Raw genomic sequence first — 15,276 nt, 5'->3', positions numbered from 1 at the left:
GCCCAATTCCAGATGTGCCAGCTAATAAAGCCTACCACAGAGAATGCTACATGCAATTTGCTAATATAAGGAACATAGCCCGCAAGAGGAAGGAATTCCACACACCAAACCACATCGTTTCAAATGGAGTGCAATAGCGGCCTCAAGGCGGCAGGCGGCGGTATTGGACTTTTGCGATCTCAGACTCATCCCCAGTGATAACACAGGCTGCCTGGATGTTTTATGAATGGAAATATCGAATAAAAGAAATAACGATGAAAACCCGACTATAGTCGGGTTCGGCGCTGAAAGTGTTAAACATAAAAAAAAAATACCAGCTGATTTAAAGGTTTTTGGAACAGAAAAAAAGTGTTGAGTACAATGATGAAGTTGATAATTAGAAGTGAAAGGTACCATATACTGTTTAAGGTATTGAGGATAATTCAAATACATACATTTAAAAATAAACTGTAACCAATGTTGTTGTCTTCTTATTGTGGGAGAAGGGAAGTTGAGATTTTCATACATAATACAATGATGAGTGTTGAACAGCCAAGAACAAATCTGCATATGCCTTTATAGATGGTGTTAAGAGGAACAAGGGTAGTTTTCGCTGCAGTCATATAAACTATATCAGCATAGTCCATTATGGGTAGTATGAGTTGTGAAACAAGCTTTTTTCTAACCGTAAATGTGAAACTATTTCTGTTGCGGTAAAGAACACCCATACTAAAGTAAATTTTCCTCATGATATTATCCATGACATTTGAAAGATAGTTGTTGATCAAGCCAGACGCCAAGGTATTTGAAGTGTTCAACTCTAAGCAGTGATGTACCGTCAAGACAAGTAATATTATAAGATAGATTTTTTGTTTTAGATTTAACATTCTGAGGGGCGGCTGGGTGGCGTAGCGGAGATTGCGCTCGTCACCAATGCAAGAGACTCCGGTATCGAATCCCAGTCTCAGCATTGCCTTCGGCTTGGACCGGCCGTCGTACTGGCTCATTTGGCAGAGTCAGCGGGTGGAAGTCGATGGGTGGGGATTGGACATTGTTGAGAGCGACACCTACAGGTGGGTTGGGAGACGCCTGCACAGCAGAGACAGGAAGTGGCGAGGGTAGTGTGAGCCTCCCACGCGTTACACCTCGCCAATGAGAGTCCGCGCTGGCAGGCGAAAAGATGTGACAGGCTGCCTCCTCGTGTGCCGGAGGGAACACGTGATGCAAGGCTTCTATCCTCTCTACAACCGACCAGTGGGGGGCATAGTTGAGCAACGTTCAAGACAGGGGAGGGGAGAATTGGATACACGAAATTGGGATGGTAGAAGAATTGAAAATAAGGAGACAAAATTGATTAAAAAAAATGATTTAACATTCTGAAAAGTACCAAAGAGCATTGCATAGGTTTTTGTTTTATTGAGAATTAATTTGTTAGCTGCAAGCCAGAATTGAAGACCCTTGAAGTTTGATTAAAAAGTAAAATTGACTTTTTATAAATATTTTTCTTTAATTTTTACAGCTTTATTGGTCACGCAGGACCGACAGAGGAGAGGGCGAACGGGAGGAGAGGTGGGGAGGACATGCGACAAATAACGACGGGAGCTGGGATCGAACCCGGGTCGGCCGCGTAGGTGCACGAGGCACTATGGTATGCGCCACGAGGGCGCCCCAAATTGACAGAATTTTTGACAAGTTAGTTTGTGATGTGTAAAAAACTGTGTCATCTGCGTATAATTGAACACTACATTCAGAAAAGATTTGCTGAAAATAGAAAACAAAAGTGGACATAAAGTTGAGCCTTGAGGCGCACCTTGTTGTTGCACCGTTAGATTTGAAGATGTGTTACGTTGTATTCAATCAATCAATCAATCAAATTTATTTATAAAGCACATTTCACATGACGCGTGTCAACCAAATTGTATTGCAACACAATGTTTTCTGTTGTGAAGACAGGAGTAGAGCATTACGTGAAAGACCAATAGAATAAAGTTTGTCCAAGAGATGATAGTGATCGACTAGATCAAACGCTTTAGTTAAATCAATAAATATTGCACCTGTAACTTTGCCGTTATCAGATGCAGAGAATATGTCGTTTGTACGTTTTAATAAAGCAGTAGTTGTAGAGTGATCTGAACGAGAACCGGACTGGAAAGGAGATATAAAAGAGTATTTAATGAGATAGTCAGACAATTGTTTGTAAATTAAATTTAAAAAAAAAAACTTTGCTATAGAGCAGATTATGGAAATGGGATGGTAGTTGTTGGGATCCAATTCACTGCCGGTTTTGTGCAACGGAGTGATACGTGAGCATTTAAAAATAGAGGGTATTTCACAAGTAGATAAAGACAAATTAAAAAGATCACAGAGTGGATACATCAGAATGTGTGAAGCTAGTTTAAGAAATTAGTTTTCCGATGCCCTCGAACCCAGGCCTGCTGCCCACCGAGACCATGAGTGGCATTTATCCTCTTAACCCTTTCACTATCACACTACTACACCGTCGGTAGTGTGATAGTAAAGGGTTAACCTTCTGTCGTGTGGCAGTGAAAGGGTTAACCTTCTGTGAATTGTCGCAGTGAAAGGGTTAACCTTCCGTGAATTGTCGCAGTGAAAGGGTTAACCGTTTGGTAGTGTGGCAGTGAAAGGGTTAAGCTCGAGCGGCCATAAATCCATCTCTACAGACCGTATGAATTAATGTTGCTTTTTTTCCCCTCCAAATGTAGCCAAGAGTAAAGACCCTAACCCAGTCGTTTTAAAGGGTGCTTCAGCCTGTCAGTAGTTTTAAAGGGTGGCTCAGCCCAGTGTCAGTAGTTTTAAAGGGTGCTTCAGCTCAGTGTCAGTCGTTTTAAAGGGTGCTTCAGCTCAGTGTCAGTCGTTTTAAAGGGTGCTTCAGCTCAGTGTCAGTAGTTTTAAAGGGTGGCTCAGCTCAGTGTCAGTAGTTTTAAAGGGTGCTTCAGCTCAGTGTCAGTAGTTTTAAAGGGTGGTTCAGCTCAGTGTCAGTCGTTTTAAAGGGTGCTTCAGCCTGTCAGTAGTTTTAAAGGGTGCTTCAGCCTGTCAGTAGTTTTAAAGGGTGGCTCAGCTCAGTGTCAGTAGTTTTAAAGGGTGCTTCAGCTCAGTGTCAGTAGTTTTAAAGGGTGCTTCAGCTCAGTGTCAGTAGTTTTAAAGGGTGGCTCAGCTCAGTGTCAGTAGTTTTAAAGGGTGGCTCAGCCCAGTGTCAGTAGTTTTAAAGGGTGGCTCAGCCCAGCCTGTCAGTAGCTGAGGGGACGTTGAAGATGCCATTCCTGGCGTAGAAGGTGTTCCGCACCACAGACGATTTGCCGCTGGCTGGACACCTGTAGTCCAACCCATAGTCACCTAGAACCACAGTCAGACAGACACACAGACAGACACCTTTAGTCTCTAACCCATAGTCACATAGACAGACAGACAGACACTCTTGTCCAAACCAGTCACCTAGACAGACAGGCATAATAGAAACCCTCAGTCAGTCAGTCAGTCAGTCAGTCAGTCAGTCAGTCAGTCAGTCAGTCAGTCAGTCAGTCAGTCAGTCAGTCAGTCAGTCAGACAGACAGACAGACAGACAGTCTTACCCAGTCTCCAGCCATAGTGCCATGAGGACAGACAGACAGACAGACAGACAGACAGACAGACAGACAGACAGACAGACAGACAGACAGACAGACAGACAGACAGACAGACAGTCTTACCCAGTCTCCAGCCATAGTCCCACGAGGACAGGACAGGGAAATCAAACTTCTCCTCGGGTCCCTTCTGGCCACGCCTCTGTAGGTACAGGCTCCGCCCCCCTCCCTGCTGGTCCACGGGACAAAACGTTTTTATTGGTTGATATAGGTTGATCATCTTCCGTCTATGGTTTGACATGCTGTCCTCGTGTACTGTATGTGAGGTCCTTGTGTACTGTATGTGAGCTAGCAAGTAGTACTCTTAACTTAAGTTTTATTTGCAAAATTACAAGAATTTCAGGATTTGGGTTTGTATAATTAAGAAATCCAAAGTCATGCGGCACAATAAACCTGCTATTATTAAATATCATATGTTGACCGGTTGATTACTTTTACTCATCAAACAAAGTCTTTCTATCCAACGTCTTCTCTGTCATCCACCACTGTAGTGGGGGGGGGGAATATAAATACAAATGTTGATGAATTGATTGCATGTGTTGTATGCAAAAACCCTTTTCATTAAAAGTAACTGGTATTTGTAGTTTGTCTTAGTCGACCGATTCACGCTGGATCAATCTGTACCAGATTTCAGTACCTTTACATGTTTAGTACAAGTGTAATATACTCTTATAAAGGGACGAGGTCAGAGGAGGTTGATAGTGTGGCCAGATAATGTTGATATTTAAAAAATAATGCATGATCGTGCAATTTATTTTGTGTGGTGTGTTACTTACAATAGATAACAAAATGTTCTAAATAAAAAAACAATGTTGAAATTGAGAAGTACAACCGTTGGGTACAGATACCGAATTCCAGAAACTGATCCTGGTGCCGGTATCGGGGTTAGGGCCGCACCGAATAGTTTGAAGCTTCGAAGCTTCATTCATAACATTGACCTTCGAATTATTTGTATGTGTCGTCTATTCATTCTGTTTTAAACCAATGGGGGTTTTCTTCACAGTTGCAGATTAGGCTGCACTAATATTTTTGGATCCACTTTTCCTCCCATTTTTCTATTTTTCTCCCATCCCAATTTCGTATCATCCAATTCAACCCCTTGATCTCTTTACAGACAAACTTAATGCCGCCCTTCGTAGCACCCTCGACATTGTCGCTCCCCTTAAACCTAAAATTAAACGTGCTCCGCAAAAACTAACTCCCTGGTTTACGGAGGAAACGCGCTCCTTTAAAAAGGCTTGTCGCAAACTTGAACATAAATGGCGTTCGACCAAACTCGAAGTATTCCGCCTTGCCTGGAATGATAGTTTACGTAACTACAAAAAGGCACTCTCACTTGCCAAAACCTCTTATTTTTCCAGGCTCATAAATGAAAACAAAAACAACTCAAAGTTTCTGTTTGACACAGTTGCAAAACTTACGCAGAAACAACCAAGTGCCCTAAACCATGCGTTCTCGGCTAACGAATTCATGACATTTTTTACCAAGAAAATTGACCTCATTAGAGATGAAATTGTTGCTTTACTCAACAATCAGAGTCCCTCCCAACCTTTGACGGGCATTCCCCCTGACTTTGATTCCAGTCATACGCTATGCTGCCTTGAAAACGTCTCACTTAGTGCCCTCTCTAAACTGGTTGGCGCGGCTAAACCTTCAACCTGTCTGTTTGACCCTCTCCCAGCAACTCTCATCAAAAAACTCTTCCCAACTCTAGGCCCTGCCCTACTCAATATCTTCAACACCTCTTTGTCTACTGGCGTGGTGCCCCTGGCCTTTAAATCAGCCGTCATTAAACCATTACTTAAAAAACCGAACCTCGACCCTCTAATCTTGAAAAATTACAGACCTATCTCCAATCTCCCATTCCTATCCAAAGTATTAGAACGGATCGTCGCAACGCAACTTACTGACCATTTATCAAACAATAATCTTAATGAATCATTTCAATCTGGCTTTAGAGCCTTACACTCCACCGAAACGGCGGTTACCAAAGTCACAAATGACTTACTGCTCTCTCTTGACTCAAACCTCACCTCTGTGCTCTTATTGCTTGATCTCAGTGCAGCCTTTGACACTATCGATCACTCGATTCTTCTAGGTCGGCTTGAGAACCATGTTGGCATTCGGGGTCTCGCACTAGCTTGGTTTAAATCCTATTTAACTGATAGAACACACTGCGTGGTCTATAATGATTTAACATCTGAGACCCTCCCAGTGCAATGTGGTGTCCCACAAGGCTCTGTCCTGGGCCCTTTGCTATTTTCGATTTACATGCTACCCCTCGGCGATATCATACGCAAATTTGGCATAAACTTTCATTTTTACGCTGATGACACCCAATTATATATACCTATTAAGCCAAATGATTCCTCCCAACTACAAAACCTTGAGGCCTGCTTGCTTGCCGTCAAAAAATGGATGTCGCAAAACTTTCTACTCCTTAATGCAGATAAAACTGAGATGTTAATTGTTGGCCCCCCAAACCACAGAGGCCTGTTTCAGGACATCTCCCTCAACTTTGATACCTGTCATGTATCCCAGAGCTCCACCATAAAAAACCTCGGAGTCATTTTTGATTCCTCCCTCTCATTTAATGCACATATAAAAAATGTCACCAAAATTGCATTCTTCCATCTTCGTAATATCGCAAAAATACGCCCCATTTTAACTCTGGCTGATGCTGAAACCCTGATTCATGCTTTTGTCTCATCACGTCTGGACTACTGTAATGCACTTTTTTCAGGCTTACCTAATTTCAATTCAAATCTTCAACTCGTGCAAAATGCGGCTGCACGGATACTAACTAGAACTAGAAAATTTGATGACATCACACCAGTTCTGTCCGCCCTACATTGGCTTCCTATCCAAGCCCGCTCTGACTTTAAAGTGCTACTCCTCACCTACAAAATTTTAAATGGGCTTGCACCGCTCTATCTATCTGATCTCATCTCCCGATACTCGCCCGCTCGTGCTCTGCGCTCACAAAATGCGGGGCTTCTATCGACCCCTAGGGTTAAAAAGAAATCCGCCGGCCACAGAGCCTTTGTCTACCGCGCTCCCTACCTGTGGAACAAATTACCTGCCGTCATCAGGGGCGCCTGCTCTGTCGAAGCTTTTAAATCCCTGCTTAAGACTCATCTTTTCTCTCTCTCCTTCAACCTACCTTGATCTCACCTGGTCGGGGACTGACCTTTAGATTAATCTGTGTAGTTTAGTTATGTACAGGGTACTACATGGTACCACTGGGTAGTTTACTATAGGGTAGTTTAGTTAGGGTACAGGGTACTACATGGTACCACAGAGTACTACTTGGTACTGCATGGCATTACAGGGTACTACATGGCTTACATAGCTCTACATGGCACCACAGGGTACTACATGGCACTACAGGGTACTACAGGATACTACGGGGTACTACATGGCACTATGGGGTACTATAGGGTACTACATGGCACTACGGGGTACTACATGGCACTACAGGGTACTACATGTCTGCTCCTTTGCAGCACCACAAACATGGGAACTCTCTAACTCTTCCCCCCCCCCCCTCTCCCCCCCCCCCCCCCCCCCCTCCCTCCCCCCTTCTCTCTGAGTACCCGTCTCCTGGCGCTGACCAAGGTGATGGATGCCTCGGGGTCTTGGCCAAGCTTGTAGTGACTGCTCTACATGCACCTCCGAGGCATTGGATCAGTTATTCACCGCCGTCTGTCCGTGGTCCTGTCAACTGATTAACAGACTGTTAACAGATTAACAGTCAACGCGGTTTCATTGCTGGGTTAAGTACTTCTATTCTATTCACATAATACGCTTACTTCATATATCTACTCCATTCACATATATGCCTACCACTTGTATCTATTGCTATGTCCGCCTACTACAATCTCATGAGCTGTCTAACGCCTGTCCTGTCTCCCTGTCTTCCTATGACTTGCTGTCCTGGAGTGTTGACCGGAGTGTTGGACGTCCCGTGACGAAGGCCGGGAGATTGCGACCCCCTCTGCGTGCCCCCCTGTCTTCGGAGGTCTCGTAGTGGTGACCGGAGTGCCGGATGTCCCGCGATGATGTCGGGAGTTCGCGACCCTCTCTGCGCCACCCCCCTTCCCCCTGTCTCCGGCTGTCCCTGAGCAACGACCGGAGTGTTGAATGTCCCGTGACTAAGACGGGGAGGACGTGACCCTCTTGCGCCGCCCCTGTGCCTCAAATAGATCCGCTATCAACTCTATCTTTAATCTTTCAAAATGTTCAGTTGCTATCGCTATTAGCTCTATCTTTAATTTTTCAAAATGTACAGTTGCTATTGCATGCACTCATCTGTGTCTCACCACACACATGAGTGCATGCTTACCAACTGTCCGTCTGCAACACTACTATCACCGACATCTAAGAAGGGAGATCCCCCCTTGAACGGCCCTTCTAAGGTTTCTCTCCTCCACATTGCCTGTGGAGCTTTTTTTCCCTATTGTTAGGTTTTAGTGAGTTTTTCCTTACCTTCGCGTGGGGTATGTCTGGGAGTGCTTGCATTCTTTCATTTATTTGCATTCATCTAAAAAATGTTTGGACCCTATGGTGTTCTTGTTCTGTTCTTGACTTATTGTTATGTTGTCTTCTTGACTTGTTTAAAGAAGACCTGTACGGCCCATGGGGACATTAACGTGTGTTGTCGGGCCCTATAAATAAATTTGATTTGATTTGATTTGATTTGAACCCTCCCCTGTCTCGAACGCTGTTTCTTGCCTCCCACAAGCCGGCTGCAATGTGGACTAAGTCATACATAGCACGAGTCCCCTCCGGTACTCGAGGTAACAGCAGTCGCATCTTTCCACCTGCGCGGCGCGATCTTTCAGCGTCAGGGGTCTGCGCTTTGGAGGGGCGCCGCCCCAGTCGCTTCCCGATTCTACTGCGCAGGCACACCAACCGACCTGTAGGAGTCGCTGTCCACAACGCCCGATCCCCACCCATCAGTTTCCCTCCCCCTAATACGGCCAATGTGTATTAGTACGGACGACCAGCTAAACTGAAAGCAATGTGGAGCGCTGGGCTCGAACAGGCGAACCCAGCGTCTCCAGTATTCGTGGTGAGCGCCTTGCCCACTGCACCACGTAGCCGCCTAGGCTGCACTAATATTATAGTATTATACTTTTTTTTTTTTTTTTTTTTTTTATCTTTCTTCCCCTCCTTTTTCCCGATTTTTCTCCCATCCCACCCTTCCTGGTTGTTGCGTACTTTCCCCTACTGTTGGTCCGGGAGACCGGAGACTGTCACATGCTTTCCTCCGACGCATGTGCAGCCTGGGGCAGGCCAACCTGGCCGCGCAGGTTCTCACCGGGGAGAGTGTAGCGTGTGGGAGGCCACACTATCTCTCCTCAGTTCCAACCCTCGCTGAGCAGACGCCCCGACCGAACTGTAGGGGTCGCTGTCCACAACGCCCAGGACCCACCCTTCAGCTTTCCCACCCCCTGATACAGCCAATTGTATCAGTGTGAGAGGCCAGCCAAGCTGATAGCAACGCCGGGAGCTGGATTCGAACAGGCGAATCCTAGTGTCTCCCGGTGTTGGTGACGAACGTAATCTCCGTGCGCCACCTGCCCCCCCATAGTATTATACTATTATAATATATGACTCGTCATAAAAATGAAAATAAAACATTTATCATAAATTATGTAGCCTATCTGCATCCGCTTGGCGCTCTGTGCTCCATCAAGACGACACCATCACTTTCGTACCAACCGTGCCCTTATTGCATTATTTATGTTGACGAAACTGACAAGTTATATTCAACCTCTTAACAATCGCCCCCCAAAAGTGGCGATTTTAGTTTTAGTTTTTGAGGACTGCATACTTTCTTTGCAAACCGAAAATACTATACTTTATACTTATATAGCACATGCATCAGCCTGGTCTCTTTTGAAAGATGACATTCTGAGGTTTCTGATCAAATAAAAGAAATTCACTTTTAGCGCTAATTAAATAGAGTAACATAGGTCTGAACTTGAGTTGTAGAAAACCCCGTTACTCAGATTTTTCTGTAGTAGTTAGTAGTCCAGAAGTAGTATTTCCGAAATAATTGGTATGGCTGAAAAGACACGCTGGGTCCATAGCCTGAAGTAAAATTTCATAAAGATCCGTTCAGAAATTAGCGATTAGAAGCGGTTTTGGTAAAAGGTGAGAGAGCTCATAAAACGATTTTCTCATAGACTCCAATGCATTCGACAGAGAATTCTCTTCCTGTTTTGGCTTGTGACTTTTCACCTAGATCCCTGATTCGCTCATTCCCACGTGGGGTACCATTGTAAAGCCCCACTCGTCGGTTACAACCCTGTCTAATAATCTTCGAGATCGCCAAATGATTGACAGAGGTAGAGGCTCGAGAGTCGGGAGTGGTACTTGAAAAATAAAAAGTCTGCCGTGTACTTCTGCGCACGCCTCACATATCGGCCTGTAACTCGAGAGCCGCTGAACGGATAGGGCTTTAATTCGATATATATATATATATTGTATTAAAAAATATGCTAAGAAGGTTGATATAAATATTTTTTTTTAAAAGACTAATTTTATCAGATGAATCACTTTATTCAAATTGAGGATTTTGTTTGAGGATATTTAAAAAAAATATATATATTTTTTTATGATTATGTCACAAAATATGACGACAGACGTTCGAAGCTTCATTCGAAAACGTCAATAGAAGCTTCGAATGTAAAATAAAAAATAAATAAATAAAGACATTGGGTACAGCCCTAGTTACGGTACCCAGCCCCCCTCCTCATCACCCAGTTCAGGTGCAGACGGCAGCAGCAGCATTACCTGGTGTGGGGAGGTCTGGTAGAGAGCTGCTCTGGTCTGGGGAGAGATGGGTCTCATTAGAGGCGCCACGCTGGGCCTCCGCTGCCCCCCCACAGGGCCCGGGGGAGGGGGAGGAGGAGGAGGAGGAGGGGCTCTGGGCTTCTCTGGTTGCTTGGTAACCGGTGGCAGGACAGTCCTGGGGGAGAGAGAGGGTCACAGGATGTAAGTGATTCTGTAGAACAAGCCTATAGTGTAGCCACACCCGGCCACGGCACTCTAGCGCCGCCCTGCTGGGGAACTCACCGTCCGGGGGGCTCTGGTGTGGAGTCCCTGGGGATCGCGATGCTGCGAGGGGCCAAGCAGGAGGGGTAGTCCCCCGCGTAGCGCCTCCTCCAGGCCAAGCGGCTCACTAACTCCTTCTCAATCTGCTCCCTGTAGCAGTTCTGGTGCTGGGTGGTCATCTCCACCCGCATGGTGGCAGAGGGAGGGAGGGAGGGAGGGAGGGAGGGAGGGAGGGAGGGAGGGAGGGAGGGAGGGAGGGAGGGAGGGAGGGAGGGAGGGAGGGAGGGAGGGAGGGAGGGAGGGAGGGAGGGTGAGGGAGGGAGGGAGGGAGGGAGGGATGGAGGCAGGAGACTAGAGGAGAGGAGATGAAGGGAGGACAGGAGGGGAAAGGAGAAGAAAGGAGAGAAGAGCGGAGGGGAGAGGGAGGGATGGAGGATGAGGGAGGGAGGGATGGAGGCAGGAGACTAGAGGAGAGGAGATGAAGGGAGGACAGGAGGGGAAAGGAGAAGAAATGAGAGAAGAGCGGAGGGGAGAGGGAGGAGACTAGATGAGACAATCCTTGTGGCAAAATCTGAAAAAAAAATTTACCTGGATGTTGAGACGCAAACAATAATCCCAAAACAAGAAATAGCTCAAATGTTTAGATAGAAGCTCAAAGACAGTCTGGATGTTATCCCACCATCAGCTCAGCAGACAGGTTTAGATGGAAGCAGCTGGGGTGTAAAAAGTACCCGGAAATTATACTCAAGTGAAAGTATGGGTACCATCTCAAAATCGTACTAAAAAAGTCAAGAGTATCTGGCTAAAAACACACTTGAGTAAAAGTTAAAAAAAAAAGTACTAAAAAGTAAAAGTAAAAACGTGTTTTCTGACTGTCTATTCTTCTGATAGCAGGTGTTTAATCAAAGATCCCCGCTTTCTAGTCTTGCACAAGGACCAATCAGCATGGGTGTGGGCGGGTTCATTTTCCATTGATGGGGATTTGATTGGCTGTTTTTAAATAAAGAGCGGCCGCAGGATTAATAACGTTTGATTTGATTTGATTTTATTGATGGATTAAAAACACACAACAAGGATCCAAAGGATAACATGAGAAAGAGTAAAACCCTTATTTCCGTCATGGTCCCAGGGCTGTTAGGCCACAACAAAAAACACGACAATAACACAACACTCATACATTTAAAACATTATAAGACTAACCTATCGCTAAAATTGTATACCCCACAATAACTAAAAACTGATTGGAAACCCATTCAAACTATAGGGGGCTATTCTTCTATTCTGTCCATGAGCCACTTCCTTACGCTTCTCTTGAAGCTGTGGAGGCTCAAGCTCTGCTTGATGGGGATAGGCAGCTTGTTCCGTTAACGTTAGTTCGGCCAGAGAAACAAATATACTAATTAAAATAGTTGGACCTGCGAGATTTGTACTTTGTACGTCTGCATTTTAAATGTAAGGAGTAAAAAGTATGTTTTTTTTCTCTGACATGTAATGGAGTAAAAGTACAAGTATACAAACCTAATAATACTTGAGTAAAGTACAAATCCCCCAAAAACAGTACTTAAGTATTGTAACAAAGTACAATTACTGGAGTACTTTACACCCCTGCGGTTATGGCATGTGGACAGAATCAACGTTTCAACCGTCTCACCGGATCTGAAGGAGACCAGGTGAGGCCAAGAACATGTTGTAGTCGAGTCACTATAAATCTGGAGTCGAGTCTCGAGTCCCCGGTGTTCGAGTCCGAGTCACCAAAGAAGAGCACGAGTCGAGTCCCCGTCACCCTACACCGATTCCGAGTCCAAGTCATCGAGGTCGAGTCCACTCCACTCTGGCCGTCAGAGAGCCGACGTACAAATAAAAAGAAGTTCTACATTAAACACAAATGACACAGCGGTCACCGTTTCAAAGGGAGTTTGTTTACTTTGTGACACAACAGCCAAACAAAAATGCATCGGCCATCAATATCTTATGTAGCCAAATGATTAGGGCCTATTATAAAATAATATATATACAAAATTAATAACTGTATTTATCAACAAGTCCGAGTCCTCGTCTGCACCTTCCGAGTCCGAATGCAGTCAGTGCTCGAGTCCAAGTCTGAGTCATCAGTGCTCGAGTCCAAGTCTGAGTCATCAGTGCTCGAGTCCAAGTCTGAGTCATCAGTGCTCGAGTCCAAGTCTGAGTCATCAGTGCTCGAGTCCAAGTCTGAGTCATCAGTGCTCGAGTCCAAGTCTGAGTCATCAGTGCTCGAGTCCAAGTCTGAGTCATCAGTGCTCGAGTCCAAGTCCGAGTCATTTTTATTGTTTTTTTTTTTTTTTTTAATTCAGATAATGGTTGAAGAAGTGCGTCTTTAGTCGACGGCGAAAGATTGGACGTGATTCGGCTGTCCTAACTGGGGTGGGTAGTTCATTCCACCATTGTGGGGCAAGGACTGAGAATAGGCGACTTCTCTTTGATGACCCTCCCGGAGCTTGGATAGGAGTAGGTCTGAGGCGGCCAGAAGATGCAGAGCGTAGGGGTCTTGAGGGTGTGTAGTTAGAGACCATTGACCGGAGGTAGGCGGGAGCGGTTCCCTTTGCCGCACGGTATGCTAGGTCGAGGGCCTTGAAGCGGATTCGTGCAGCAATGGGGAGCCAGTGCAGGTCCCTAAGAAGTGGGGTGACATGGGCCGACTTCGGTAGGTTTGAGATCAGGCGGGCCGCTGCGTTCTGAATGAGTTGGAGAGGCTTAGTGGCAGTGGCCGGGAGGCCAGCGAGCAGTGCATTGCAGTAGTCGAGGCGGGAGATGACTGTTGATTGGACGAGGAGTTGGGTGGCTTCTTTTGTCAGGAAGGGGCGTATCCTTCTGACGTTGCTCAGGAGGAATCGGCAGGTTCTGGTCGTCGCTGCGATGTGAGCAGAGAAGTTCAACTGGTCGTCGAGGACAACACCAAGGTTCTTGGCGGTCGGGGACGCAGTCACAGCTGTATTCTCGACTGTGATTGAAAGGTCGGTTAGGGGGGAGGATTTGGCCGGCAGGTGGAGCAATTCTGTTTTGCTTAGGTTCAGTTTGAGGTGGTTGGACGTCATCCAGGCTGAGATGTCGGACAGACAGGCCGAGATCCGCTCAGAGACGTGGATATCTGAGGGAGGGAAGGAGAGGAAGAGTTGAGTATCGTCGGCATAACAATGGTAGGAGAAGCCATGAGACGTGATAATGTTACCCAGTGATTTAGTGTAGAGGGAGAAGAGAAGGGGTCCTAAAACCGAGCCCTGGGGGACACCCGTCCGCAGGGGGCGGGTGGCCGACAGGGTCCCTCTCCATGACACTTGGTAGGAGCGGTCATTGAGGTATGATGACAGCCATGTCAGCGCAGAGCCAGCCACTCCCATTCCTGCGAGGGCCGCAAGGAGGATCTGGTGGTTGACTGTGTCAAAGGCTGCAGATAGATCTAGGAGAATCAGGACAGAGGAGAGGCCTTTCGCTTTTGCTAAGTGAAGTGCCTCTGTGACCGCAATGAGGGCTGTCTCTGTGGAGTGACCAGTCCTGAAGCCTGACTGATTAGGGTCTAGGAGGTCATTCTGTAAGAGATAAGCAGTAAGTTGGTTGGATACAGCACGTTCAAGTGTTTTAGAAAGGAAGGAGAGAAGAGAGACAGGACGGTAGTTGCCTATGACGGTAGGGTTCAGGGTTGGTTTTTTTATGAGCGGCGTGACTCTGGCTTGTTTTAGGGAGGTGGGGACCACCCCCGAGTTGAGTGAGGAGTTGATGGTTGCAGTTAGGAATGGGAGGATGTCTGGTGCTATGGTCTGGAGGAGTGGGGAGGGTAGCTGGTCCAGCTGGCAAGTAGTCGGACGGTTTGACGTTACCAGTGTCAGGGTCTCTGCTTCTGTAATGGGAGAGAAAGATGACAGAGTGAAGGATGAGGTTCTCGATTCAGCATTTGGAATGGGTGGGGGTTGGGAGAAGGAGCTGCGGATGTTCTCCACTTTTTCCTCAAAGAAGATCGCAAAGTCTTCGGCAGAGAAAGATGAGGGAGGGGGGGGTGGGGGGGGAGTGAGGAGGGAGGACATGGTAGCATGCAGTTTGCGAAGATTCTTGGCAGAGGCCTCGATCCTATGGTGGAAGAAAGAAGCTTTGGCATTAGTGATGGTTTTGGAGAATGTTAACAAGAGGTTGTGATATGTGTCGATGTCAGCAGTGAGGCGTGACTTTCTATACTTCCTTTCAGCTGCTCTCAGGACCTGTCTTTGTTCTCTCACTGGATCTGTCAGCCATGGACTGGGTGGGGAACGGCGGGCAGGTTTCTCAACGAGGGGACAGAGCTTGTCGAAGGAGGTTGCAAGGGCTGAAAGCAGGGTGGAGGTTGCCATCTCTGTGGAGAGAGCAGAGAAGGTGTCACTCAAAGGTAGAGCGGATAGTATGTCAGAGGAGAGGGTGGAGGGGGATAGGGAGGGCAGGTTGCGTCTGAGTGAGACTGTTTGAGTTGGGGTGAAGACCTTTCGGTTAAGCATGAGAGTTAGTGAGAAGGATATGAAGGAATGGTCAGATACATGTAGGGGAGTTACCGTGGTGTTAATGATGCTGGAGTTACGGGAAAATATGAGAT

General features: G+C 46.4%; 1 protein-coding gene across 1 annotated transcript; it reads right to left on the bottom strand.

Annotated features, from left to right (window-relative positions):
- Nucleotides 1-3,214: 3,214 nt before the first annotated feature.
- Nucleotides 3,215-10,876, bottom strand: LOC311229896 (protein SPMIP1; the record flags this gene model as incomplete). The annotated part of the gene is made up of 4 exons (XM_084315965.1): nucleotides 3,215-3,333; nucleotides 3,687-3,789; nucleotides 10,425-10,599; nucleotides 10,707-10,876. 4 exons carry the CDS (start codon nucleotides 10,874-10,876, stop codon nucleotides 3,215-3,217), a joined length of 567 nt encoding a protein of 188 aa, XP_084172091.1.
- Nucleotides 10,877-15,276: the final 4,400 nt, after the last annotated feature.

Source organism: Notolepis coatsorum, assembly GCF_963971535.1.
Source record: "Notolepis coatsorum genome assembly, chromosome: 6".
Lineage (NCBI taxonomy): Eukaryota > Metazoa > Chordata > Actinopteri > Aulopiformes > Paralepididae > Notolepis > Notolepis coatsorum.
Note: the sequence above shows the minus strand (reverse complement) of the source record. Positions and strands in the feature narration are given on the sequence as shown.